The sequence below is a fragment of the Ammospiza caudacuta genome, chromosome 23 (genome assembly GCF_027887145.1).
Source record: "Ammospiza caudacuta isolate bAmmCau1 chromosome 23, bAmmCau1.pri, whole genome shotgun sequence".
In the NCBI taxonomy this organism is placed as follows: domain Eukaryota; kingdom Metazoa; phylum Chordata; class Aves; order Passeriformes; family Passerellidae; genus Ammospiza; species Ammospiza caudacuta.
This window is the reverse complement of record NC_080615.1, coordinates 1,562,365-1,583,872: the sequence shown is the minus strand read 5'-3', so window position 1 is coordinate 1,583,872 and position 21,508 is coordinate 1,562,365. Positions and strand designations below refer to the sequence as shown.

The 21,508-nt window shown below is 42.9% G+C and overlaps 1 protein-coding gene across 3 annotated transcripts; it reads left to right on the top strand.

Moving 5' to 3' along the window:
• The first annotated feature begins 154 nt into the window (after positions 1-154).
• Positions 155-18,348, top strand: NFRKB (nuclear factor related to kappaB binding protein). Of its 3 annotated transcripts, none has more exons than XM_058818993.1 (26): positions 155-180; positions 803-943; positions 1,337-1,538; positions 1,632-1,759; positions 2,830-3,004; positions 3,167-3,268; positions 3,813-3,886; positions 4,303-4,387; positions 4,618-4,798; positions 4,993-5,101; positions 5,548-5,674; positions 6,685-6,750; positions 7,724-7,803; positions 7,884-7,924; positions 8,346-8,403; positions 9,245-9,419; positions 9,746-9,852; positions 10,304-10,427; positions 10,811-10,887; positions 11,484-11,704; positions 12,207-12,489; positions 13,149-13,367; positions 13,799-14,575; positions 15,431-15,537; positions 16,260-16,395; positions 17,102-18,348. In XM_058818993.1, the coding sequence occupies exons 2-26, from the start codon at positions 821-823 to the stop codon at positions 17,225-17,227; spliced, it is 3,903 nt and encodes a 1,300-aa protein (XP_058674976.1). In that variant the 5' UTR covers positions 155-180; positions 803-820; the 3' UTR covers positions 17,228-18,348. The 3 variants fall into 3 exon arrangements, with proteins under 3 accessions (XP_058674976.1, XP_058674975.1, XP_058674974.1); XM_058818992.1 differs by having other exon boundaries at positions 8,343-8,403; XM_058818991.1 differs by lacking the exon at positions 155-180 and having other exon boundaries at positions 785-943; positions 8,343-8,403.
• Positions 18,349-21,508: the final 3,160 nt, after the last annotated feature.

Genomic DNA, 21,508 nt, shown 5'->3' with positions numbered 1-21,508 from the left:
AGCATTCCACAACTACCGTATTTTCAGGGGAACTTCCACACTTGTGCTCTGGTATGCCGCTGCAGCGTCGCGGCCTGTCGTGACTCCGGGGCCGTGTGCATGCGCAGTTCGGCAGGGCGGGGCGTTTGCGCAGGCGCGGCAGCGCCGCCGCCTTCCGCCTTCAGCCGGGCCGCGTGAGGGGTATGAAATAAACCTGTTTTCCTGTTTTCTTCGCTGTGCCACCCGTTTCATTGCGTGTTTTTATTCCCCTTTTCTTTATTTCGCGTGTTTTATGCGTTTCTTCGCATCTCAGAGCGGTCCGGCTGCGTCGCGCCGGAGGGGACGGGGCTCCTGGCCCTGTCACACCTTCAACCTGAGGGAAACCCCACCTTAGACCTGACCTTCGCTTCTGCACCCTAAAACCGCCTTTTGGATTTAAATGTAGTCTGTCCTGGTGTTTAACAGTGTTGAAAAGGGTTCCTGCTGGTGGGAAGCAAAGTGTGATGGGTCAGCTGTACTTCCCAATCTACCTGTCTGGAAAAGCACTTCTCCATTGGCATGACCATGCTTCTCCATGTGTGTTTTATATATATATATGTGCGTGTGTATGTATGGGTTTGATATGTATACATATGTATGTGTGTGTATACATACATACACACACACATATATATATATACAGACAGATATTGAAGGCCCACTCCATAGCTACCATTTAAACAATCACCCATCAAAGGTGGGTCCTCCATCATTCCTCACATCAGGATGGATGTATCTGGGTTTGGGATTTTTGTTTTTTGAGGGTTTTGCTGTCGTTTTCCAGGAGCAGGAGGGCTTGAGGATGGATTCCCTGGATCACATGCTCACAGACACCCTGGAGCTGGAGGGCAGTTGCACACGGATTATGGAGGACTGCATGCTGGGCACCACCCGGGTCAGTCTGCCTGAGGACCTCCTGGAGGATGTGAGTAGTGCTGAGACACTTCACCTTATCATAGCCTCTATATAAACAATGTGTTTAACTCCTTTTTTTGGGGCTTATGGAGCAAACTGGAAAGGAGAGGTGTTTTTGACTGCCTTGGGAAAAGTGTCGAGTGTTTGATTAATCTCGGGACAATATCTTTCAAATCAATTCTGTTACATTCTTATTATTTTTAAATTGCCATTAAGAAGATTGTTGCAAGCTTTGAATTTGTTTTCTTGTTAGTAGTATCAATTTCTTGACCTTTCATTTTTATGCTCTATTGTTTCCTGTGTCTTATAAAACAGTGTCTCATGACTGGTGTCACTTAAAAAGCTAGAAAATTGTCAAAAACGTGGCTGCATTTTCTTCACTGTTGTTTCTTGCTTTCTTTAGCCTGAGATCTTCTTTGAGGTTGTCAGCTTGTCAACATGGCAGGAGGTCCTGACAGATGAGCAGCAAGAGCACCTAAAAAAATTTCTGCCTCACTTCCCTGAGAACAACCGAGAGCATCAGAACAAACTCATCTCAGCGCTGTTCAGTGGGGAGAACTTTCGGTTTGGGAACCCGCTGCACATCGCCCAGAAACTCTTCCGGGGTCAGTCAGCCTCGTGAGCTTCCCTGCGGGTTTGGGGCAAGATCTCAGCTAGCAGTTGAAAACCCAGTGTGTGTTTTGTCTTTGTTATTACAGATGGACACTTCAATCCCGAGGTGGTGAAGTACCGGCAGCTCTGTTACAAGTCGCAGTACAAGCGCTACCTGAGTGCCCAGCAGCAGTACTTCTACAGGCTGCTCAAGCAGATCCTCGCTTCCCGCAATGTGAGTGTGCTCTGGGATGAATAACTTGTCTTTATTACAAGTGTCTTGGTGCAGTCACAGTTCTCTGAGGTCTTTCCTCTAATGAACTGAATGAGTAATGCTTCTGGATTTTCCAGTCGGCCAGATAGACTCGTTGCTATATTTCAGGCTGTGTAACTCTCATAGCTTTCACTTGTGTGACCTGTCTTTTCATGCCCACCTTGTTCCCACTTCCTGCATTTGCACCTTTGCAACTTATTATTTTCTTAACAAGTCATTCTACCTTTGTTTGTTTACCATTTCTGAAGCAACTACAGTTAGAAAATATGTGGATCCAAACCTCTGATTCTCATTCCTGCAAATCCCTGGTAAAGTCTTCCTCTGTGGATACTTCTGTGAGCAAATTTTTGCCAGCTGAAATGTGTTTATTGCTCATTTATTTTCATTACACTTAGACATTGAAACATTTGGTATGTAGGGATGAAGAAGAAAATGTGTCTTTATAAAATGGCCTACAATGTTGTGGAAAATAGAGAATCCCAGAATGATTTGGGTTGGAATAAACCTTAAAGCTCCTCTCATTCCAATCCCCTGCCATGGGCAAGGACACCTTCCATTAGACCAGGTTGCTCCTGTCCTTGAACACTTCCAAGGATGGGGCATCCACAACTTAATTGGGCAACAATATGGAATACATAGGAAGTTATTTCCTCTGTAGCCATGAGAAGTAAAATGGTTTTTTCAAAGGTTACATTGTTACATACTTGTGTGGAAACTACCCCTCACACCAATGATTTAAGTTCTTCTCAACAGTTCACATAAAATGACACATAGTGTTACGTGTGGAGAAGAAGGTGTAGAAATTTCACCTGTTTTTTTTTTCTCCCCTTTAAACGATGGTCTAAAATGCTAGGTTTAAAATCCTGTGTGTGGCAGATACTGATTCTTCCTAAGGTTCCCCTTGTACAGATCTGAGGCACTGATGGCACCTCATGGTAACCTTGCTGGAAGTTATCTGAGCTGGGCTTACCTGTCCTGGCTTACAGCACTGTAGCTGACATAGCTAATGTCACATGAATCTTTCCTTTCAGCACTTGCTGGAATTAGCCAGGAAAGGAGGCCCTGACATGACCCTAAGGAGAAAGCACTTCCCACCAACATATGACTCGGAAGAACGAGACAGACGGACACATCGGCGCTACTTGAAGATCCTGAGGGAAGTGAAAGAGGAGTGTGGAGACACTGCCTTGTCTTCTGATGAGGAAGGTAATGCCCTGGGCTGAATTGAAGATTCCAGGTATGAATGGAAAAAGACACATTTTTGATTCTGGCCTCTACTTCCACTGGCTGGGATCTAATGAACACATGGTAATAGTTCAGCAGATTGGTGTCAGATCTTGCAGAAGTAAATTTATACCTCTGTTTTAGATCTAATCTCTTGGCCTCCACGCTCTCCAGCACGTTGTTCAAGTCCACCAGTTCCCCTGAGAGTGATCCCCACGTTGTCAACCTTGGACATGAAAACTGCAGGTGAGAACCAAACAAAGGGGGTCCGTATGGCTAGAGGGGAGAGAATTACCTTGAGACCTTGCAGGAAATCATCTTTAAAATCTATTGCTTGATGGGAAATCATGTGATGCTTCATTTTTGCAGTCTTCAAAATAGTTGACTCTTTTCCCAGTTTAATCTTTTTCTTCTTGCAAGACCAGTATTTGAACACAAGAATCATAGTTTCTGTAATATTACTGATTCCTCTGTTATATTTTAGATGTTGAAGCATTAGCATAGTCCAGTTCAAAATACTTGAGAATTCCTCCTATAGTGACTGTAATAAATTTTTCAAACTGTTCAAGCTGGTTCTGGCTTCTTTTCCATGCTTGCATCAGCAGTGAAGTCTGATGACTGAATGAAGCACTGAAATGAATGGATGAATGAATGAAGGAAATTCATATATGGAGAAATTTGTTACTGAAATTTGGAGATTGCTGGAAGTGTAAATGGATAGAAAATGGCATTCTAAGAAGTGTCGAAGGTAACAATAGAGGAAAACTGCAAATAATTATTTTCATTACAGACAAGATAGAACTTGGAGAAAGTGATTTAAAGATGATGTTGAAGAAGCACCACGAGAAACGAAAACGTCAGCCTGTAAGATGTCAAAAAGTCTTGGGGGGTGGGACTACATTTTAACTTGGATGTTTTTATCTCCTAGCCATAAAGATCAGGGTACTTCTGGGTGATGAAATGATTGCTATTTTTTGTGTGCACCTACACATTAGCTCGTTGTTGTAACCTGGGTTCCATTGTCAGTGTATAGATGCAGCTTCTGGCCATGTTCACCTCGATAGAAGGATTTTATAATTTTATGTGTTATGTGTTTTGGAGGGACAAAGTTTTGGTTTTCAGGGTTAGAAGACTTCCCAACTTTTATTGCAGTAAATAATTTAGTAAGCTGATCCTGGTTGAGTTTGGTGCATTTTTGTACTTGGGTACTTCTTCACTTTATGGCTGTCTTAAGACTTTGTCCTTTCTCAGTTTAATTTCTGTACTATTTTCCTGTGTAGGATCACCCGGATCTAGTCACAACAGACCTCACCCTTGAGGACATCATGACTCGAGTGAATGCTGGCAGGAAAGGTTCCTTAGCAAGTCAGTGGATCCTTTGCTTTTTTATTTCATATATGTTGATTTAAAAACTAGAGGTTTTCTGTTGAGGGGAAAAGTGAAGATTTATGACAGCAGCTGGAAAGGTGGAATGGTTGATGTGTGAAAGAGTGCACACAACATACATTTCTAGATACATACTTTAATAGTTTATGACTTTCATTAAGGTATAGTAAGAAGCTAAGTATTCTTCTTAACTTCTATCATATCTGAAGCCTTATTTGACCTCGCAACCCTCAAGAAAAAGGTGAAGGACAAGGAAGATAAGAAAAAAAAGAAGCCAAAGATTATTAAATCTGAGGTGGAAGATTTGGCTGACTCTCTTGGCAATGCAGATGGACTCCCATCAATGTCTCAGGATTTTTCCCCACTCCCTCTGTCATCTGTCAAAGAGGAGTAAGTGTTCCAGAGGGCCCTGAACACCTAACATGGATGGAAAAAGCAACATGTTTCAGCTCACATTTTTGTGGGACTGTTGCAGGCTGCGTTTTCATGCAGATTGGGATGGGTGAAATACGTGGTGTTCATCTTTGTATATGGAGGTGAATATTTACTCAGAGGATTTACTCTGCGTTCTCTTTCTTTTGAAGACCTCTTGAAGATATGAAGCCATGCCTTGAAGTAAATGAAATATCATCCAGCTTCTTTTTCCTTCTTTTGGAGATACTGTTTCTGGAAGGACCTGCTATTCTCTCTGTGGTAAGGAACAACCCACTTACTAGGAATCTTTGCAGGAAGCAAAGAATTGAGGAGCTTACAGCTTTGTAATAGTGACTTTTCTCCAGACTTACTTGGCTGTAAATTATAATAAGATTTAGATTACATATTAAAGAAATTAAACCCTGTGGGAGTGCTACCACTTTCTGGTTTTAACATGTTTCATGAGTTTAGTCAATTCAATCTGTGAGGTTTTCCATACCCATTCTATAGAACATGGTTTGATATATTTTCTATATTAAGGGCAGAAATCGGGAAGTGTTTTCCCCTTCTTTGGTGCTGTGTTACTTGAAAAAGTCAGGTGATTATTTCACGTACATAAAAACCTTTTTGTCCCCTGCATGTGTTCAGCTGGTTTGTTTTCTGTGAAGACAGTCATAGTTTAAACTTGTGAGATCATTAATAAAATAATTATCTTTCCTTTTCAGCTTGAAGATAAAGTTCTCGATTGGCAATCTTCTCATGCCAGTGCACTCAATAACTGGTTCTCCTTTGCCCCTAATTGGTCTGAATTGGTTTTACCTGCCTTGCAGTATTTGGCAGGCGAGAGCAGAGGTAAGAAGAGATGTTAAAAATACTAATTGTGCTTTTTCTCTGTTCTAGTTAGTCTGGTTTGCAGTATAGCTCAAATCAACTTCTCATTCACCACTACAAGAAATCCTTGTATTGCTTGCAGTATTTCTATTTCTGTGATAGGCCGTTTGGTTGACATGCCTTGGTTGTGGTCGACTTGTTTTGCATGTGGATAGTACATAAGACCCAGCATGATTCCCAAGTATGTGAAAATATCTGTGAAATTGTCTCTAGACAGTTTCTCATGTTCTGATCATGGCTTCAGGCAGGGTATTTGAAGCAGGAAAGAATTAGTCTCTTCCCCCACAGTGTTAAGTTGTAGTTGGGTTTGGAGATAATAAAAATCAAACTAGATGATGCCCTGAGCAATCCACTGAAACGTGAGGTTGACCCATCTTGGGCTTGGGCCAGTTGAGTTTCAGCCATTCCTTTCAAACTGAATTACTCTGTGGTTCTGATTTGCATAGTGAGAAGTTTTAAAGGTAGAGACAGAGTGGTGGCCTTGTGGTGGCCTTGCAGCATATTGTCCATAATGCTGGTGAATGCTGTAAATCTCAAGTTCTCTTCCCATGAGTCCATGAATTTTCACTGTACAATAACAGTCCCTGGGGCCTCATATTTCTTTTTCCTCTTCAGCTTGAAGATAAAGTGCTCAGCTGGCATTTTCTCATCCCGGTGCACGAAATAACGGGTCTGAACATGGTGAACAGCAGGAAGAGGCTCTTAGCTGACAGCCTGTTGTTGGAAGGCTCATTATCCTGTTCTGTTCTTTCTTTGTGCTTGCCCTTATACTCTTGAGATGCTCACCTTCCCAAGGTGATAAAGGGATCCTATCCCCTTCCCAAGGGCAAGGATAATTTTAGAGATGCACTTACATAATAATTTCAAATGCTCTGTCTGTCAGTGTGAGTCTTTAACTTGACATAACCACAGTATGATTTTGAGGTTGGATAATGGTATAATGTCCCTGACATGTACATTTGTCATTGTAGATGCTCCTTCCAGCTTTTCACCTTTTGTTGAATTCAAGGAGAAAACTCAGCAGTGGAAATTGCTTGGTGAGTACCTTGTGTTCTTCTATGATATGTACTATAGTAAAGGTTTGTTGTTTTCGCCAGGACTTTACTTTTCGTCTTTCTGCATCCTGGAGAGAAACACAAACAGAGCTGTTAATTCCATGGTTAGGCATTTTCTTTTCTTTTAGCTGAGCTAATACATGTTTTGGATTTGAGGTGTTGACAAGACGTCAGTATCAGCAGCAGACAGAACATAAATGAACAAAGGCACTGGGCTGTATTTCTTTCTGTTGCTGACTTAACTATGTTTGTCAGCCTTCAAATTTGTCTGAACACTTTCCTATTTTCCCTTCTGTAGAGCATACCTTCTGATGATTCAGAGTAATTAGTAATTATCACAACTGCAAAGGAATTAAGCTTCTCTGTAGAGCAAACTGATACTATTCTCATTTTTAAAATTGGGAACCAAAGAGCAACGTAATGATCAGTGTGCTTAGGCTCATACTGATTAAATTACAGATGTTCTGTGTTTATGTTCATTCCTTTAGTTACTACACAGAATTTTTCATGCTTTACTATGGTGATTCTAGTGATCACATTTGCAGGCTTAAACTGGCAGAGATTTGGAGTCAGGAAGCTTTTCCTCTGATCCTTTCGCAGTTTATGGTGGAGGTTATGTAGGCCAGTGTTTCTGCTCATGGATTCAGTAACTGGGATTACTTTGGAGAGTGGGAACAGGGAACTGGGTCCCAAACAGCATCTTGCCTTCTGTGCTAGGAGTTGAAGCACCATCTTTTTTGTACCACCAAAATCACTGGGGATTTAGCATTTCCTGGGAATCACTGGGATTTAGCATTTCCTAAGCCTGGAGGTGTTCAAATATTGCAGTTTGAACATCTGTGACTGGTTATGCATTGAGGAGAGAAGGGAACAGGAGAGGACTGGGAATTACAAGCATCTGGCTTCCTAACAATTACAAAAGTTCTATTTTTACATTTTCATTATTTCTTACTAGGTAGTTACCAAGATCATGAGAAGGAACTGTCAGCACTGTTTCATCTCTGGTTGGAGACCAAAGACCAGACTTTTTTCAAAGTGAGTGAGACAAAAATCACCTTCTAGGAGCATGAGACCTGACTGAGTTCTACCCAACATTGACATTTCTTTCTCAATAGGAAAATGAAGACAGCTCGGATGCCATGCCACTGCCCAGAGTGTAAGTGTGCAACACTGCTTGAAAGCCTTTGTAGTGCTGCTGAATCTGTGGGATTTGGGCCTTGTGCCTCTGGACCTTAAAATAAAACAATTTTACATCATGGGGCAGGAGAAAATTTGATAGTTTGATTTTATAAATGCAGTAACTGGACTTCATGAAATCAACTGATTTTATCCAAATTCACATATATTATCAGAACAAAGCTGCAGTCTAGCTTAGGTTTTACTAATGAGATAATTTATAGTCCTTGCTTGCCTTCAGGTACTGCACATAGCATACTTTAAGATTTCTACAGGGCTTGCTTTTGTTACCATAAATATTTTCAGGATTTGTTCAGAAGAATTTGCAGAAGGATAAGGGGTTTGTTGGGACTGTTGTGGGCTTCTTGTGCTCAGAACTGATGGTGCCTTTGTTTCAGAAGGACTGACTATGTAGTCCGGCCTAGCACTGGAGAGGAGAAACGGGTGTTTCAAGAGCAAGTAAGGAGACTCTTTATTTTAAAGGCACTTGTTAAAACAGTTGGCCACTAAATCAGGAGAATTTGTGTAGGACCGCTGTTTTATACTGTACACAAATGTAGTTAATGTGAAGAATTGATATGTTGCTTCTGCCTTGAAGTCAGTATCTTGGCCTTGCATAAAACTTGCTAATGACATAGCCTTGTTTCAAAACCATCAGTATTTCCAGTGGGTATTTCAGTGGGTAAAATTAATTTGGTAAAAACTAATTGGATAAAATTAACGGAATTGATAGTGTCAGTTGGTTGTGCCAACCCCTCTGTCTCCTTTGCCATCCCCCACCATCCCCCACTTACCTCTTTATTTTTTGGCCATGTATGTGTGCAAGCAAAAAATAAGTTTCAGTAAGTGCAACCATCCACTTAGTTATCTTATCTGTAGTAGATGCAAGTGGAAATTAGAGGGCAAACACATGATAGGGGTTCTTCTCCCTTCTCTCCAAGTGCTGTCTACAGGACAGAATTTATAAGTTAAATTTTGGAAATCTCTCTTTAGCCAGATAAAAGGAAGAAAGGGGAAGGGGACAGAAGGTGTATCTCTTGTATTTCTGGCACCTCTCTAGTCTGTGCAGCTGCTTGACAGTGAATGCGGTGCACTTGCCCAACTTGCTTAGGTGGAGCATTGTACTTTGCATGAAATAGTTTGTGATTTTCTTGATCTAAAATAAGTCTATATAGCAGTATTTGAGCCTTTAGTTTAAAAAGGCTTTCTCTAGAGAATGATAACAACTTACTTGGTAATATGACATGAGGCTTTGGTGTATATTTCCTGGTGAAGTCAGTGCTCTTGTGTTCACCTCCAGGAGCGTTACCGTTACAGCCAGCCCCACAAGGCCTTCACCTTCCGGATGCATGGCTTTGAGTCGGTTGTTGGTCCTGTGAAGGGAGTGTTTGACAAGGAAACCTCCTTAAACAAAGCCCGGGAACATTCTCTCCTGCGCTCAGACAGACCAGCATATGTCACCATTTTATCTCTTGGTAAGGTCATGGCCAGGAAAACTTCTGTAAAGAAGAAAAACATTCCTCTGACCCCTAAAACAATGATTTCAGGAATCTACATTGGGGTTGAATGCTGGTACCCAAGTTCATCACTATTAGCACAAAGTTGGCACAGATGTACTTTAAAATGATCCTTTATAATCTCTCCTCGTATTTTTGAGGGATTTTTGGGGCTAGATTTTAGTAAGCAAGTAGACACTGTGAGAGCAAGGGTAATAGAGCAGTCCCAAAATTGATCTGATGGAGTACCTGAGTACTGCTGTCCAGTTACAGCTGGAAGTTTAAGCTCTGTTTTTTTGTTTCAGTTCGTGATGCTGCTGCTCGCCTTCCTAATGGAGAGGGAACTCGAGCTGAAATCTGTGAGCTGCTCAAAGATTCCCAGTTCCTAGCTCCAGATGTTACAAGTGCTCAGGTAAGTTGGATGTCTTGTCTGGCCTCAGATTCTCATAAAAATACACTGCTTGGTGCCAGGCAATATTCAGTGGCAAAGGCCCAATAGTTTTGTATTCTGCTGTGATGAGCAAAAGGGAGCTGTGTACTACTATGATGAGCTGCTGCAAATCTGCACCAACTTTGGATGATGAAAACCAGCTAGAAAAGCCATGGCGTTAACACTGTCATGGAGCTGCTCACATTTTAGATTGAGGAACAGTCAATTTTCAGAGATTTGGTGGAAGCTCCATGTAACCCAAGGTGGCAAACACCATCCTGTGATGCAATATCTGCCCTCAGTCACTTCTCCCTCAGGTGGAGATTGCTCGCAGCTTACTCAGGTTTTATACCAAATAGGATCATGTTGCTATTCATCAGTTTTAGCTAGTCCAGCAAAGGATATCTTATAATCTGTGTATTCTGAACTTCAGGTTAACACTGTTGTTAGTGGTGCTCTGGACCGATTGCATTATGAGAAAGATCCCTGTGTGAAATATGATATTGGGCGGAAGTTGTGGATCTACCTGCACCGGGACAGGAGCGAGGAAGAGTTTGGTAAGCCTGAGTTGGTGATCTTAAGAATTAAAAATGTTTTTAAAGATGGATAATGAACACTGATTTGTCAGTCTAGCTTTTTTCCCTAGTCAAATTGCTTATGTTAGTCCTTCAGCACTTAAACCCAGTTTTAGAGAGCAGTGTGTCACTTTGAAGCATTTGTTGGAAAAATACCATCCCATGTGCAATAACTGCAGATATATGTTTTTATGTGTCTTATTTTCAACCTTTTTGGCTAATTTTCTAGATGTTTTTCTTTGCACCATTACATGACTGTGTGTTTAATTCCTTGTCTGAAGAAGAATCTGCACCTCTTACTTAGCCTCTTCCTTAAATCTGTCTGCTTGTGTTCAGGAGCTCTAACCATTAATTCGTCCTTGCAGAACGGATCCATCATGCTCAAGCTGCTGCAGCAAAGGCCAAGAAAGCTCTTCAGAAGCCAAAACCTCCAGCTAAAATGGTAGATTTCTTTGCTCAGGGTTGCACAGCCGATTTTGGGATTGAGAAGGAAATTAGTCTTAATTTAATCCATAAATTCTGCATCCATAGCAGGTGATGAAAATTACCATGTTTGAGTTAGTAATTCATGATGTATATGAATGTCAGTGCACAGCTTCCACTATTATCCTCTCATTTGTGCTCCCTATCAAAGGGATGGTCTTTCAGATCTAGTTTTGAGGTTAATTTGTAACAGAGTGTGTGGAACACGTCTGTTCTCCCCCTTGCTCTGCTGAAGCCCTCAGGGTTTGGATGTCTGATATTAAATATTTCTGAAGTACTTGTCTATTGGCACATTAACCAAGGTTGAAATCTGCATGTTCTGAATGTTTGTCACAACTGAGGTGCACTTTTCCTTGAGAGCAAGAGCAACCAAACACACCAGTTCGTCCAGGGTTGCAGCTGGGGAAAGGCAGACAGTCAGTCATGTTGGATTTCAGGATTTAACAGCAGAACATCATTCACCACCATATAAAACTCAGGTTGAAGTGCTTAGCCTACTGTAAGGTGCAGCGATTAACCCCAGATTTTGTGATCCTGAATGTGGTTTCTTTGTAGAAGTCGAGTAGTAAGGAGGGTACTGTGAAAGCCCTCCCCACCAGCACAGCAGATCCTAGTCAGCTGAGCCTCAGTGACTCCAGCATGCCACCAACTCCTGTGACTCCTGTGACACCAACTGCCCCTGCATTGCCAGCAACACCCATCTCACCCCCACCGGTGTCTGCAGTCAGCAAGAGTGTATCTGGTGCTGGGTCAGAGCCAGCAAAACCCAGCCAGAGGTACTGCTCCTGTCCCCTATGTGACTTGGGAATGCTGCTGGCTGTTTTTCAATAATTTGTATAATTCACTAGTGAGGGAGTTGGGATTATTTAGCCTGGAGGAGAGGAGGCTCAGGGGTGACCATACCACTCTGCAACTCCCTGAAAGGGGGTTGGAGGCTGCTGAGAGTTGGACCCTTCATCCAGGAAACAGCAGCATGGTAAGAGGGCATAGTCTCAAGCTGTGCCAGGGGAAGTTCAGGTTGGGCATCAGGAGGAATTTCTTCACAAAGCATAATTAGACATTGAAAGAGGTTGCCCAGGGAGGTGGTAGAGTCTCCATCCCTGGAGGAGACCAAGGAACAAGTGGACATGGCACTCAGTGTTCTGGGCTGGATGACAAGGTGGGGATCAGTCACAGGTTGGACTCGATGATCTCAGAGGTCTTTTGCAACCTCAGTGATTCTCTGATTGTGTGTATGTCCTACATCTTTGCTGACCTATTGGCTCTGTCTTTCCTTAGCGTTCTCCTGGTGTCTTCTCCCACCATGCCCCAGCTGGGGACATTGCTGTCCCCAGCTCAGAGCTCACAGGCACCGCCAGGGCCAGCGCCCACCCCGTGTGTGGTCAGTCACAGCAGCTCCTCAGGCCTGCCACAGGTCCGTGTGGTCACTGCCCAGTCCAGCCTCCCAACTATGTCCCAGCAAGCCCCAGTGGTCACCCAGCAGCAGCAGCAGCAGCAGCCCACGTCAGTGCCTCAAATCCGTGTTCCAGCTACAGCCACACAAACCAAAGTGCTCCCTCAGGTGAGTTGGAAGAGGTAGAGTATCTGACATCTGATCTGACTTGCAGTGTTTTTGTGTGATGCGCAGGCATTCTGTGCTCATTTGAAACATGCACTAACTGCAGTCAAGAGCACAGAAACAGTTTTACATATGCAATACTGTTCAGTGCTCTGTTTTTCACATATTTACCTGGCATCATTAAATTGTGCATTACATAAAAAGTCCATAGAACTTAGAATCACAGAATCGTTAAGCTTAGAAAACACTGTCAAGATCATCAAGTCCAGCCATGAACACAGCAGCAACACTGCCATGTTCACTACTAAACCATATCCTTAAGTGCATCATCCACACATTTTTTTTGAATGCTTCCAGGGATGGTGACTCCACCACTGCCCTGGGCAGTCCGTTCCAATGCTTTACCACCCTTTCTGTGAAAAGAAATTTCCTAATATCCAACTTAACCTCCCTGGTGCAACCCTGGGCCAATTCTTCTTGTCATTTGTTACCTGGAAAAAGAGACTGACATCTACCTCACTACAGTTCCAAGCAGTTGGAATCCTTGCAAGGGAATTCTCGTGAACTTCCCTGAACCCGCAAGCTAACACAATACAAAAAAGAATCACTAGACTGTTCCTATTGTAGTAGTCTGCTCATAGTCTTCCTCCTCTCTTCTGTAGGCTGTGATGACTCTGCCTGTAAAAGCTCAAAGTAGCCCTGTGCAGGTGCCAAGAGCAGGAAGCTCCATGGCCAGCCAGGCAGGTATCACTGTGACGGGGCTGCCTGCAGTGCCCAGCCCTGCTGTGAAGCCAGTGACCAGTTCTCCAGGCAGTTCTGCTGCCAGCACCTCCTCCACCACTATCATTCAGAACATGGCTGGCCAGAACATCATCAAGCAGGTGAGAGGGAGGGAGAGACTTGAAACTGGGCTCCACAACCTGATTGTTTTCTGTTGTGCAGATGTAAACATCTGAGAGCTGTAATGCTGTGTATGTTGATGGACTGTGCGGGCTGACACAGTTGCTAGTTTTGTGTGTTTGAGCCCTGTTTTCATGTACAGGTGAAAGATGTGTTAGTGCAGGTTCTTTTGTGATCTCTCCTTCATTTTGTTTGGAAAAGAAACTAACCCCACAAGTATTTCCTATTTCAGATGGGATTGAGAATGCCATCTGATAAACAACCAGAACTATTTCCAGTAGTGTACTGAGTGCTAGTCTTATTCCACTTGCATTCTAGTGGGAGCAAACATCATCCTGTTGGGAAGTTCTGCTTTGAGTGTGCCTTGGACCTTTTCCCAGTTTGACAGAACCATTTCTCTGATCTCTCCCAGGTGGCTATTACAGGACAGCTCGGCGTGAAGACCCAGGCTGGAAGTGGCATTCCACTCACAGCAACCAATTTTCGGATCCAAGGGAAGGATGTGTTGCGCCTGCCCCCATCCTCCATCACCACAGACGCAAAGGGACAAACAGTGCTGCGCATCACTCCAGATATGATGGCCACCCTGGCCAAGTCTCAAGTCACTACTGTCAAACTGACTCAGGACCTCTTCACAGCAGCTGCGGGAAGCAGTGCTGGTGGGAAAGGCATCTCTGCGACTTTGCACGTGACATCCAACCCTGTCCAGACTGCTGAGTCTCCAGCCAAGACAAGCACGGTGTCTCCTGCCTCTTCCAGCCCAGCCGGAGGCACTGTGGTTAAAGTGACTCCTGACTTAAAGACTGCAGAGCCAACAAGTTCTGCTTTCCGCCTGATGCCTGCCCTGGGCATGACTGTGGCAGATCAGAAGAGCAAAGCCATAACCACGGTGGCATCCACGGAGGCCAAGCCAGCTGCCACTATCAGAATTGTGCAGGGGCTGGGTGTAATACCCCCCAAAGCTGGGCAGACCATCACGGTAGCCACTCATGCTAAGCAGGTGCCCTCGTCCTCGGCGGTGAGCATTGCTGGCACAGGCCACACCTCCTTACCCACCATGAGTGCCACAGTGTCCAAAGCAGTTGCCGTGGCCTCAGGAACTGCGGGAACCCCCATCACCATTGGTACAGGAGCCACGGCTGTGCGGCAGGTGCCCGTCAGCACCACAGTGGTATCTACATCCCAGGCAGTGAGTAATGCTGAGCTCTCACTGGGGGTGGGTAAAGAAGGGGGGTGCCAAATACACTGATGTTTTATGGCTGAAAACTGCTCTTTGCATCCACAGAGACTCACATTAATGTGGCAGTCATGCAATGGTTGTATTTAGGTTCTAAATTTTAGGTTGTAAAGGACGTTAAAGTTCATTCAGTCCCATCCCCTGCCATGGGCAGGGACACCTTCCACTAGATCAGGTTGCTCCAAGCCTCATCCAACTTGGCCTTGAACAGTTCCAAGGATGAGGAAGCCACAATGTATTCTGGGTATGGGTCTGCAACTCATTTCATGGTGTTGAAATTGCAGCTAAATGCCCCCCAAAAGTCAGATTCTTCCCTTATGTCCTTTTGCAAGTGAATGAAATAAACTTTGCATATCTGAAGTCCTGCCTCTTGCAGCTCTGTGTCTTGCCTCACACCCTGGCAATAATTTCCCTTGGAATGGTGTCATAGAACATTCAGAACTACAAGTGCTTATTACTTGTATTAACTTTTTTACTGATTTCATCCTTGAATGCTGTTTTAATACCCTAATCTGAAGGCACCATAAACTGTATTGTGGTTACATAAGCTAAATGACACTATGGTTGTTTCCTAAGGATAAAAATCATGGATCCTGTGGTGCAAAGATGATGTGGATTTTCAGGGTCCATACAGCTGTGTAGTGAATGAGAGGGACATGAATTTTAAGAAGCCTGAACTGGAGCACAAATTTCATCAGCAAAACTGCTGCTGGTTTCTGCTCACAGGACTCTCACAAAGCAGATGTTATCGACCAGTTTCTCTGCTGAGCTCTCCATGGCTCCTCATGTGTTCTTTCCATTCCCCAGGGCAAACTTCCAGCACGGATCACAGTACCCCTGTCAGTGATCAGCCAGCCAGTGAAGGGCAAGAGCGTGGTCACTGCCCCCATCATCAAGGGCAACATCGGCGCCAAGTGAGTGCTTTGCATCTCATTTCTGCTTTAGAAATTGGCTGAGGAAGGTCTGTGTTCAGTGGGTTTCTGGGGAGCAAGCAGACAGAGGCTGGAATAGGATTGCAGTCTGTTAAGAAACGGAGTGGATATGGTGTCTGCAATGAGATTGTAATTTTTAGTTATTTATTTTGAGATACAGGTTCTAGCAAATACACCAAAGAAAAAACATTCTATGCCTTGAAATCAGCTGTTCAATTAGTTCTGTGTGTTTGAGCAAGAATTAACACACTGAAAAATATCTGTAATCTGAGGCTGTCTCTCCATTCAAGAGAAGTTAACTGCCTTAGTGAGAATTCTTCTGGCATTCAGATATTGAAGGCTTTTTGTTTATTCTTTCATAAATTCTGATAGTGTCTCCCTTAGTTAATATTTCAAGTGCTCAGCTGTTTTCTGCATTGTGAAGTGTTCAGGTCTGATCAGGCTAACCCAGTGTGTGCATGGTCCAGAGTTAATGGGTGTGATTTGTGTGCTAAATTAATTCTCTGTCATATTTATAAAAACTGACATAAACTTGTCACTAGGGTATTTGCCAGTTCTGTGGGGGGGAAAAAAACCCCACTACTTAAAATGGTTAGTACATGTGGTAGAACTATAATCTACTAGCAACTGAAGAGTGGTTTGGAGTTGGAAAGATTGAGCCTGCTGTGCTGTTTACTAACCTTTCAACAATTATTATTCCTTAGCATCAGTGGATTAGGCAGAAATATCATTCTGACTACAATGCCAGCAGGGACTAAACTGATTGCTGGGAACAAGCCTGTGAGTTTTCTGACTGCACAGCAGCTACAGCAGCTGCAGCAGCAAGGCCAAGCCACACAGGTAAGGGCACCTGGAATGATCTTTCTATTTGCTTTTTAATGACTTAACATCTTCATTAGGACATTACACTGGATACATGGGGTTGTAGTGTCTGCATTAAGCACATGGAATCTGTCATCACCTTTACGTTCTCTCTATCCAAATAAAGTTTTTAAATGTTTTTGAAGCACTGCCAGTATAACGAATGTAAAACCAAAGGTCCTATCAGGATTTTTCTATACATGCAGCAGTCTTTGTAGTGCTTTGTACTTTAGCTTTTGTGGGTCACTTTTTCTTGAAGAAGTCACATAACTGATTTGCATATCCATCTTTCTGTCTGGAAATTTAGTGTTCTGTAATTCCAAATCATTAATCTGCACCGACAGCTGATATTAACAAGTCTGTAGAAGTGAGGTATCCAATGGATCCAAGTCCTTCTTCTGAAAATGTGTAACAGCAGCTGACATACAGGTTTTTATTCAAACTACTTTTCAGGTCTTCCTCTCTAATCTGGAAATCTCCTGTCACCATCTCTCATGGGCAGTGGGTGGAATGATCTTCTTATGATATATTCTGTTCTGGCAGTGGTTTTGGTGCTTGGTGTTGTTCTAATCACTGAGTTTTTGTTGGCAGCAGAAGCAGGTACTTCACCAGAGCACAGTGCAGGTGCAGTCATTGTGTCACCAGGTTATTCTTGAGATGAGTTATTTCTTTCCATTTCACACAGGTGAGAATTCAAACAGTTCCAGCCTCCCATCTCCAGCAAGGAACAGTCTCTGGCTCAACTAAAGCAGTGTCCACTGTGGTTGTGACGACAGCTCCATCTCCAAAGCAGACTCAGGATCAGCTGTGACCTCTGGTTTTAACATGGATCACTTTCTAAGAACTTCCCTGAGCCTATTGTCATCCTCCATCCAACCAAACACCTGAGGCTGCATAACCCGAGCCATGGCTTGGAATTGGACTGGGTTCTGCCCTTGCTTCTCCAGGGTCAGCACTGCCATGTCTGGGTAGAAATTCCACAGAAAAAAACATGCTGTACCTGCAAAACAAAATGTTTCAATTCAGACATGAAAATCCAGGTTCTGTGGAATTGTTGTTTTAAGAAACGTCTTGCTGGTTTTTGTTCTTTTTTCATCCAAAGGACTTTTGGCAAATACAAGAAATCCTCTGCATTTTCAGTTGTAGACAAAGCAGTTATCCTGGATCTTCATTAAGCAGGGAAGGTTGCTTGGAAGGGGTTATTCAGTGGCTTTTCAAAGTCATGGAAAAGATGTCTGCTTTCACTGGAGTCTGGCTGTCACCACTGTTACCTAGTGGCTCAGGATGGTATCTTTGACACCGGAGTTATTGTAACTTACATCCATGTCAATTTACTGTCAAAGACAGGGTGAGAGTCAAAGTGGGTGTTTTGCTGTAAGAGTGAGCATGGAGGAGAGGGAGATGAGAGACAGAAAGTCACTGTGTGAACAAGTCTGTCAGCAAATGGGACTGTAGTGGAAAGGAAAAATGTGATGTTCACAAGAACAATCCTCTTTTAGTTTTCTTCAACATAGAAACCTTTTTATCAGTGGAAACAAACTGTACCTTGATTTAAAAGGTTGGAATATGTTTTCAAATACACCCAAACTGTTGTCTCTTGGGTTCTGGAAGAAATACTTTAACCCGTGACCCTGGCTGTTAGTTTTGGTTTTACTTTTGTAGTTTTATCTGTCTATGTAAATATTTTTGAATTTTGCACATACTGGAGATGAATTTGTGACTGTTCTGACATGACCTTGAAGCTTAATGAGATCAAAAGATGTGCTGAACCAGGAGAAGAATAAAAGTGTAGAAAGCCTTATAGATCTCTGCTATATCCTTTTGGTTCTCTACAGCGTGTTTTGTGTACAGTCATTGTCCAGCTTGCCAAGGGCTGTCCATCTTCTAATAACCTGTCCATCTTCTTGATAAGATGGTTCTTTTTAACCTTTTTTTTTTTCTGTAGGCTTTTTTTTTAAGATGTGGTTTACTCCAAGTTATATATAATAGAATATAATATGCTTAAAGAACCAAGATGTACAGTTCGGGACTGTTGTGGTTGGAGCCCTGTGTGTGTTACTGTTTTGCTGGGCTTCCGGCTGGGGCTGTGGATCTTTCTGTACTGCATCTAACCCACTTCCCACTTTGAAGGAAAACAGCTATTTCGGTAAGAAAAGAAGTGACTGGATATAAATGCTGAGTTAGCAGGACACATCAGTTCAGCATTTGAAAGCAAGTGCTTGAATTATGGTCCATATGCTTCACAGTATGGAGTGATAAAGGTTTTCTGTCCTGCTTTGCCATGTTTGGTACGTGTTTTGCACATTTATCAATCAGGAGCCAGCAGAAGGACTGTGGTGTGGGAGGGAAGTGAGGACATTCCAAAGTCCTTTAAGTTGTGAAGTTAAAAGACTAAATTAAGCAGGCAACAAGCAATTTCCTGCTATTGCTTATGTGAAAGAGCCTTTTAAATTCAAAACATAATCAAGATAATCCTGCTATGTTCTGTTCATAATTAATAAATTATTAAATAACCTACAATCAAGTGCTGAAAGATGGTTACATTGTGAAGACCCTCTAATTTCTGTCAATCCTCATGACTTTCTTGCTGGACACAGGAGGCTTTGGAAGTATTAAGCTTAAGAAAACAAGAAACCTGCATCTAATCCGAGAAGCTTAGTGTGTCTCAGGTGGTTGCTGCTGGTTTTAAGTGTCTTGCTGTTAAACACCGTCCTACTTTTGAGCAACATTTGCCTCCCTGTTGCTTCTCTTAGGTTTATGCTCTTTTATTTTGAAGTCTGGTTTTGGGAGAAAAGAGCATCAGACACTGGATGGGCTTCTGATTTTGAATGGCCATGTGCTGGCTTGGGTAGGAAGTGTTTATCCTAGCTTTCACAAACAAAGTACAGCCTGTTGTGATTCAGCTACCACCTGTCTGATGAGCTGCTCCACTCTGGTTGAAAAATAACCCCTAAGCTACTGCAAGTCAAGAGCCCTTGTTTTTAATAAGTAACTTTGAACTATATGAGGCAGAAGGGCAGAGAAGGGCTCCTGTGGTTTTGTGGGTGTGCTGAGACTGGGGGAGGGTATCTACAAACTAGACTGTGTTCCAGGTGGTGTATGCTCTCACATCCTCTTGCTCTGCAGCCTGAAAGCTGTTCTGGATGAGTCCTGCAGTAAGAGCTGCTAGGGCAGCATGCAGGGGAAGAGGGCCTAGAGAAAGTATTTATACTGACATTACCCATTTTCCACCTGCCCTGCCTGGAACTAAAGGGCCATTCAGCCTGATGAATCTTTGTCAATACCTTTTCTAGTTTAAAAAATAAGTTCAACCTGTTTTTGTCACACTGAGATGCTCACTAGTTATCAAAGAGCCTTGTTTATCTCCTAAAAGCTGTGGATTAGGAGTTTATTTCCACAAAGAGAATATTGTGTAAAACCTGCTTTAAAAAACTGAGCAGGCTACACAAACAGCCACTAGCCATTTAAAACCTTTCTAAACTTTATTTTAACAACTGTTTTGTTTTATTTAAATCATGGGGGAAATCTGTATTTATATAATTCAGTAGGATGCCCTCATAACCCTGTGAGCTCACCTCAAGTGTTCTTTTCAAAAGAGTCATTAACTGGACATGTTTTAACAGTTGATCTTCATTTTTCCAATACCTTTGAAAATCCTAGCATTGTTTTTAGTAAATGCAAAAACCTTGTTACTTGTTTGTCACATGGCAAACCTGAACCACCTCACAATAGACCCAATTCTGTGCCTGCCACAAGTTGGGTGCATAGTGCCTGAACTCAGGACCTTTCTGGCTGGGTGCTGTTCATCCTGTAGGATGGCATTCTGGAATTCAGACTTTGCCCCATAGCCTAAACACTAAACACAGCAGTTTCGAGCTGTGGGGAAGGGAGAATGTGCTGCTGGGTCCAGGCTGGAAACATGCTTTGGTAGAAAAATTGTTTAATCCTGTACTTAACCCCTTTGCAACTGACTCATCTCAATCTGAGATTTATTGGACCCTAGTTATGTGGATAGACCAGATGTGTGTAGATCCAGAGGTGGAAAGCTGGAATCATCTTTCTTGTGCTTTGAATTTCTCAATAAATAAATCTGAATTTCTCACCACAAGACTGCATTTGCAGCTGCTGATCCCTCTAGAGGAACAATTTATTTGACCTCTCTCCTGTTCCTGTACGGTGAATCACTCCCTGGATAGAGCCATTTGGTTTTGTGGACTATTAAAGAAATTCTGCATGAGTAGTGCAAATTTGAGCTATTGATGATTTAATTTAGGGATGACACAGGTGATGACGCAGGTTATGCCAAGTGACCCATTCAATGTGGATTAGTTCATTTGGGCCTGGATTAATCTTGTACACGGCATCCTGCATTGAGGCCTGAATACTGAAACTCAATCAGAGGTCAGTATTTTAAGAAGCAATGTGTTTCTTTATGTCTGGAAGTGTTCACCAAACCAATTTGGTGAGCCTTGCACCCATACCTCCTAATGTTACTTTTCTCACTGTCCTGCAGTTTGCACCTGGAGCAGAATAAGTCAGCTGCCAAATGCAAGATCCTTGAAGCAGAAACATGCTGGTCCTTCAGAGCTCCAGAACCTCGAGGTTTTGCAATGACACTTAGAGAAGGTGCCAACCAAATCCCAGAGGAGCATCAGTAAGTGGCTGTGCTGACCCACAGCAAGGCCATCAGGGCCTGGAAAGTAGAGCAGAGAAAGAAAAGAAGAGAAAGCCTGCTGCAGGTCAGGATGCTCTCCCTGCATGCTGACACTGCTTGAAGAGTTAACAGGGACCTGCAAGGTGCTGGCATTTTTTGGAAACGTGGCAAGTGGCTTTAATGTTTCTATTTGTTATTCTGAAGCAATTTATGGAAACTTTTTGGTTTGTGCTTGGGGAAGCAATGGCTGCTTGATATTTACAAGACATGCATACAAAAATATGCTTCTATATATATAAAAATATGCTGGATTACTAAAAAAAAAAAAAAAAAAACCCAAAAGGAATTTGCACTGAGGGCTTTTAAACTGCTTAAGGAGAGTTCTTGTAAGTCAGCCTGTGGTGAGAATTATTCTTGTGTACTCAGTTACACAGTGAA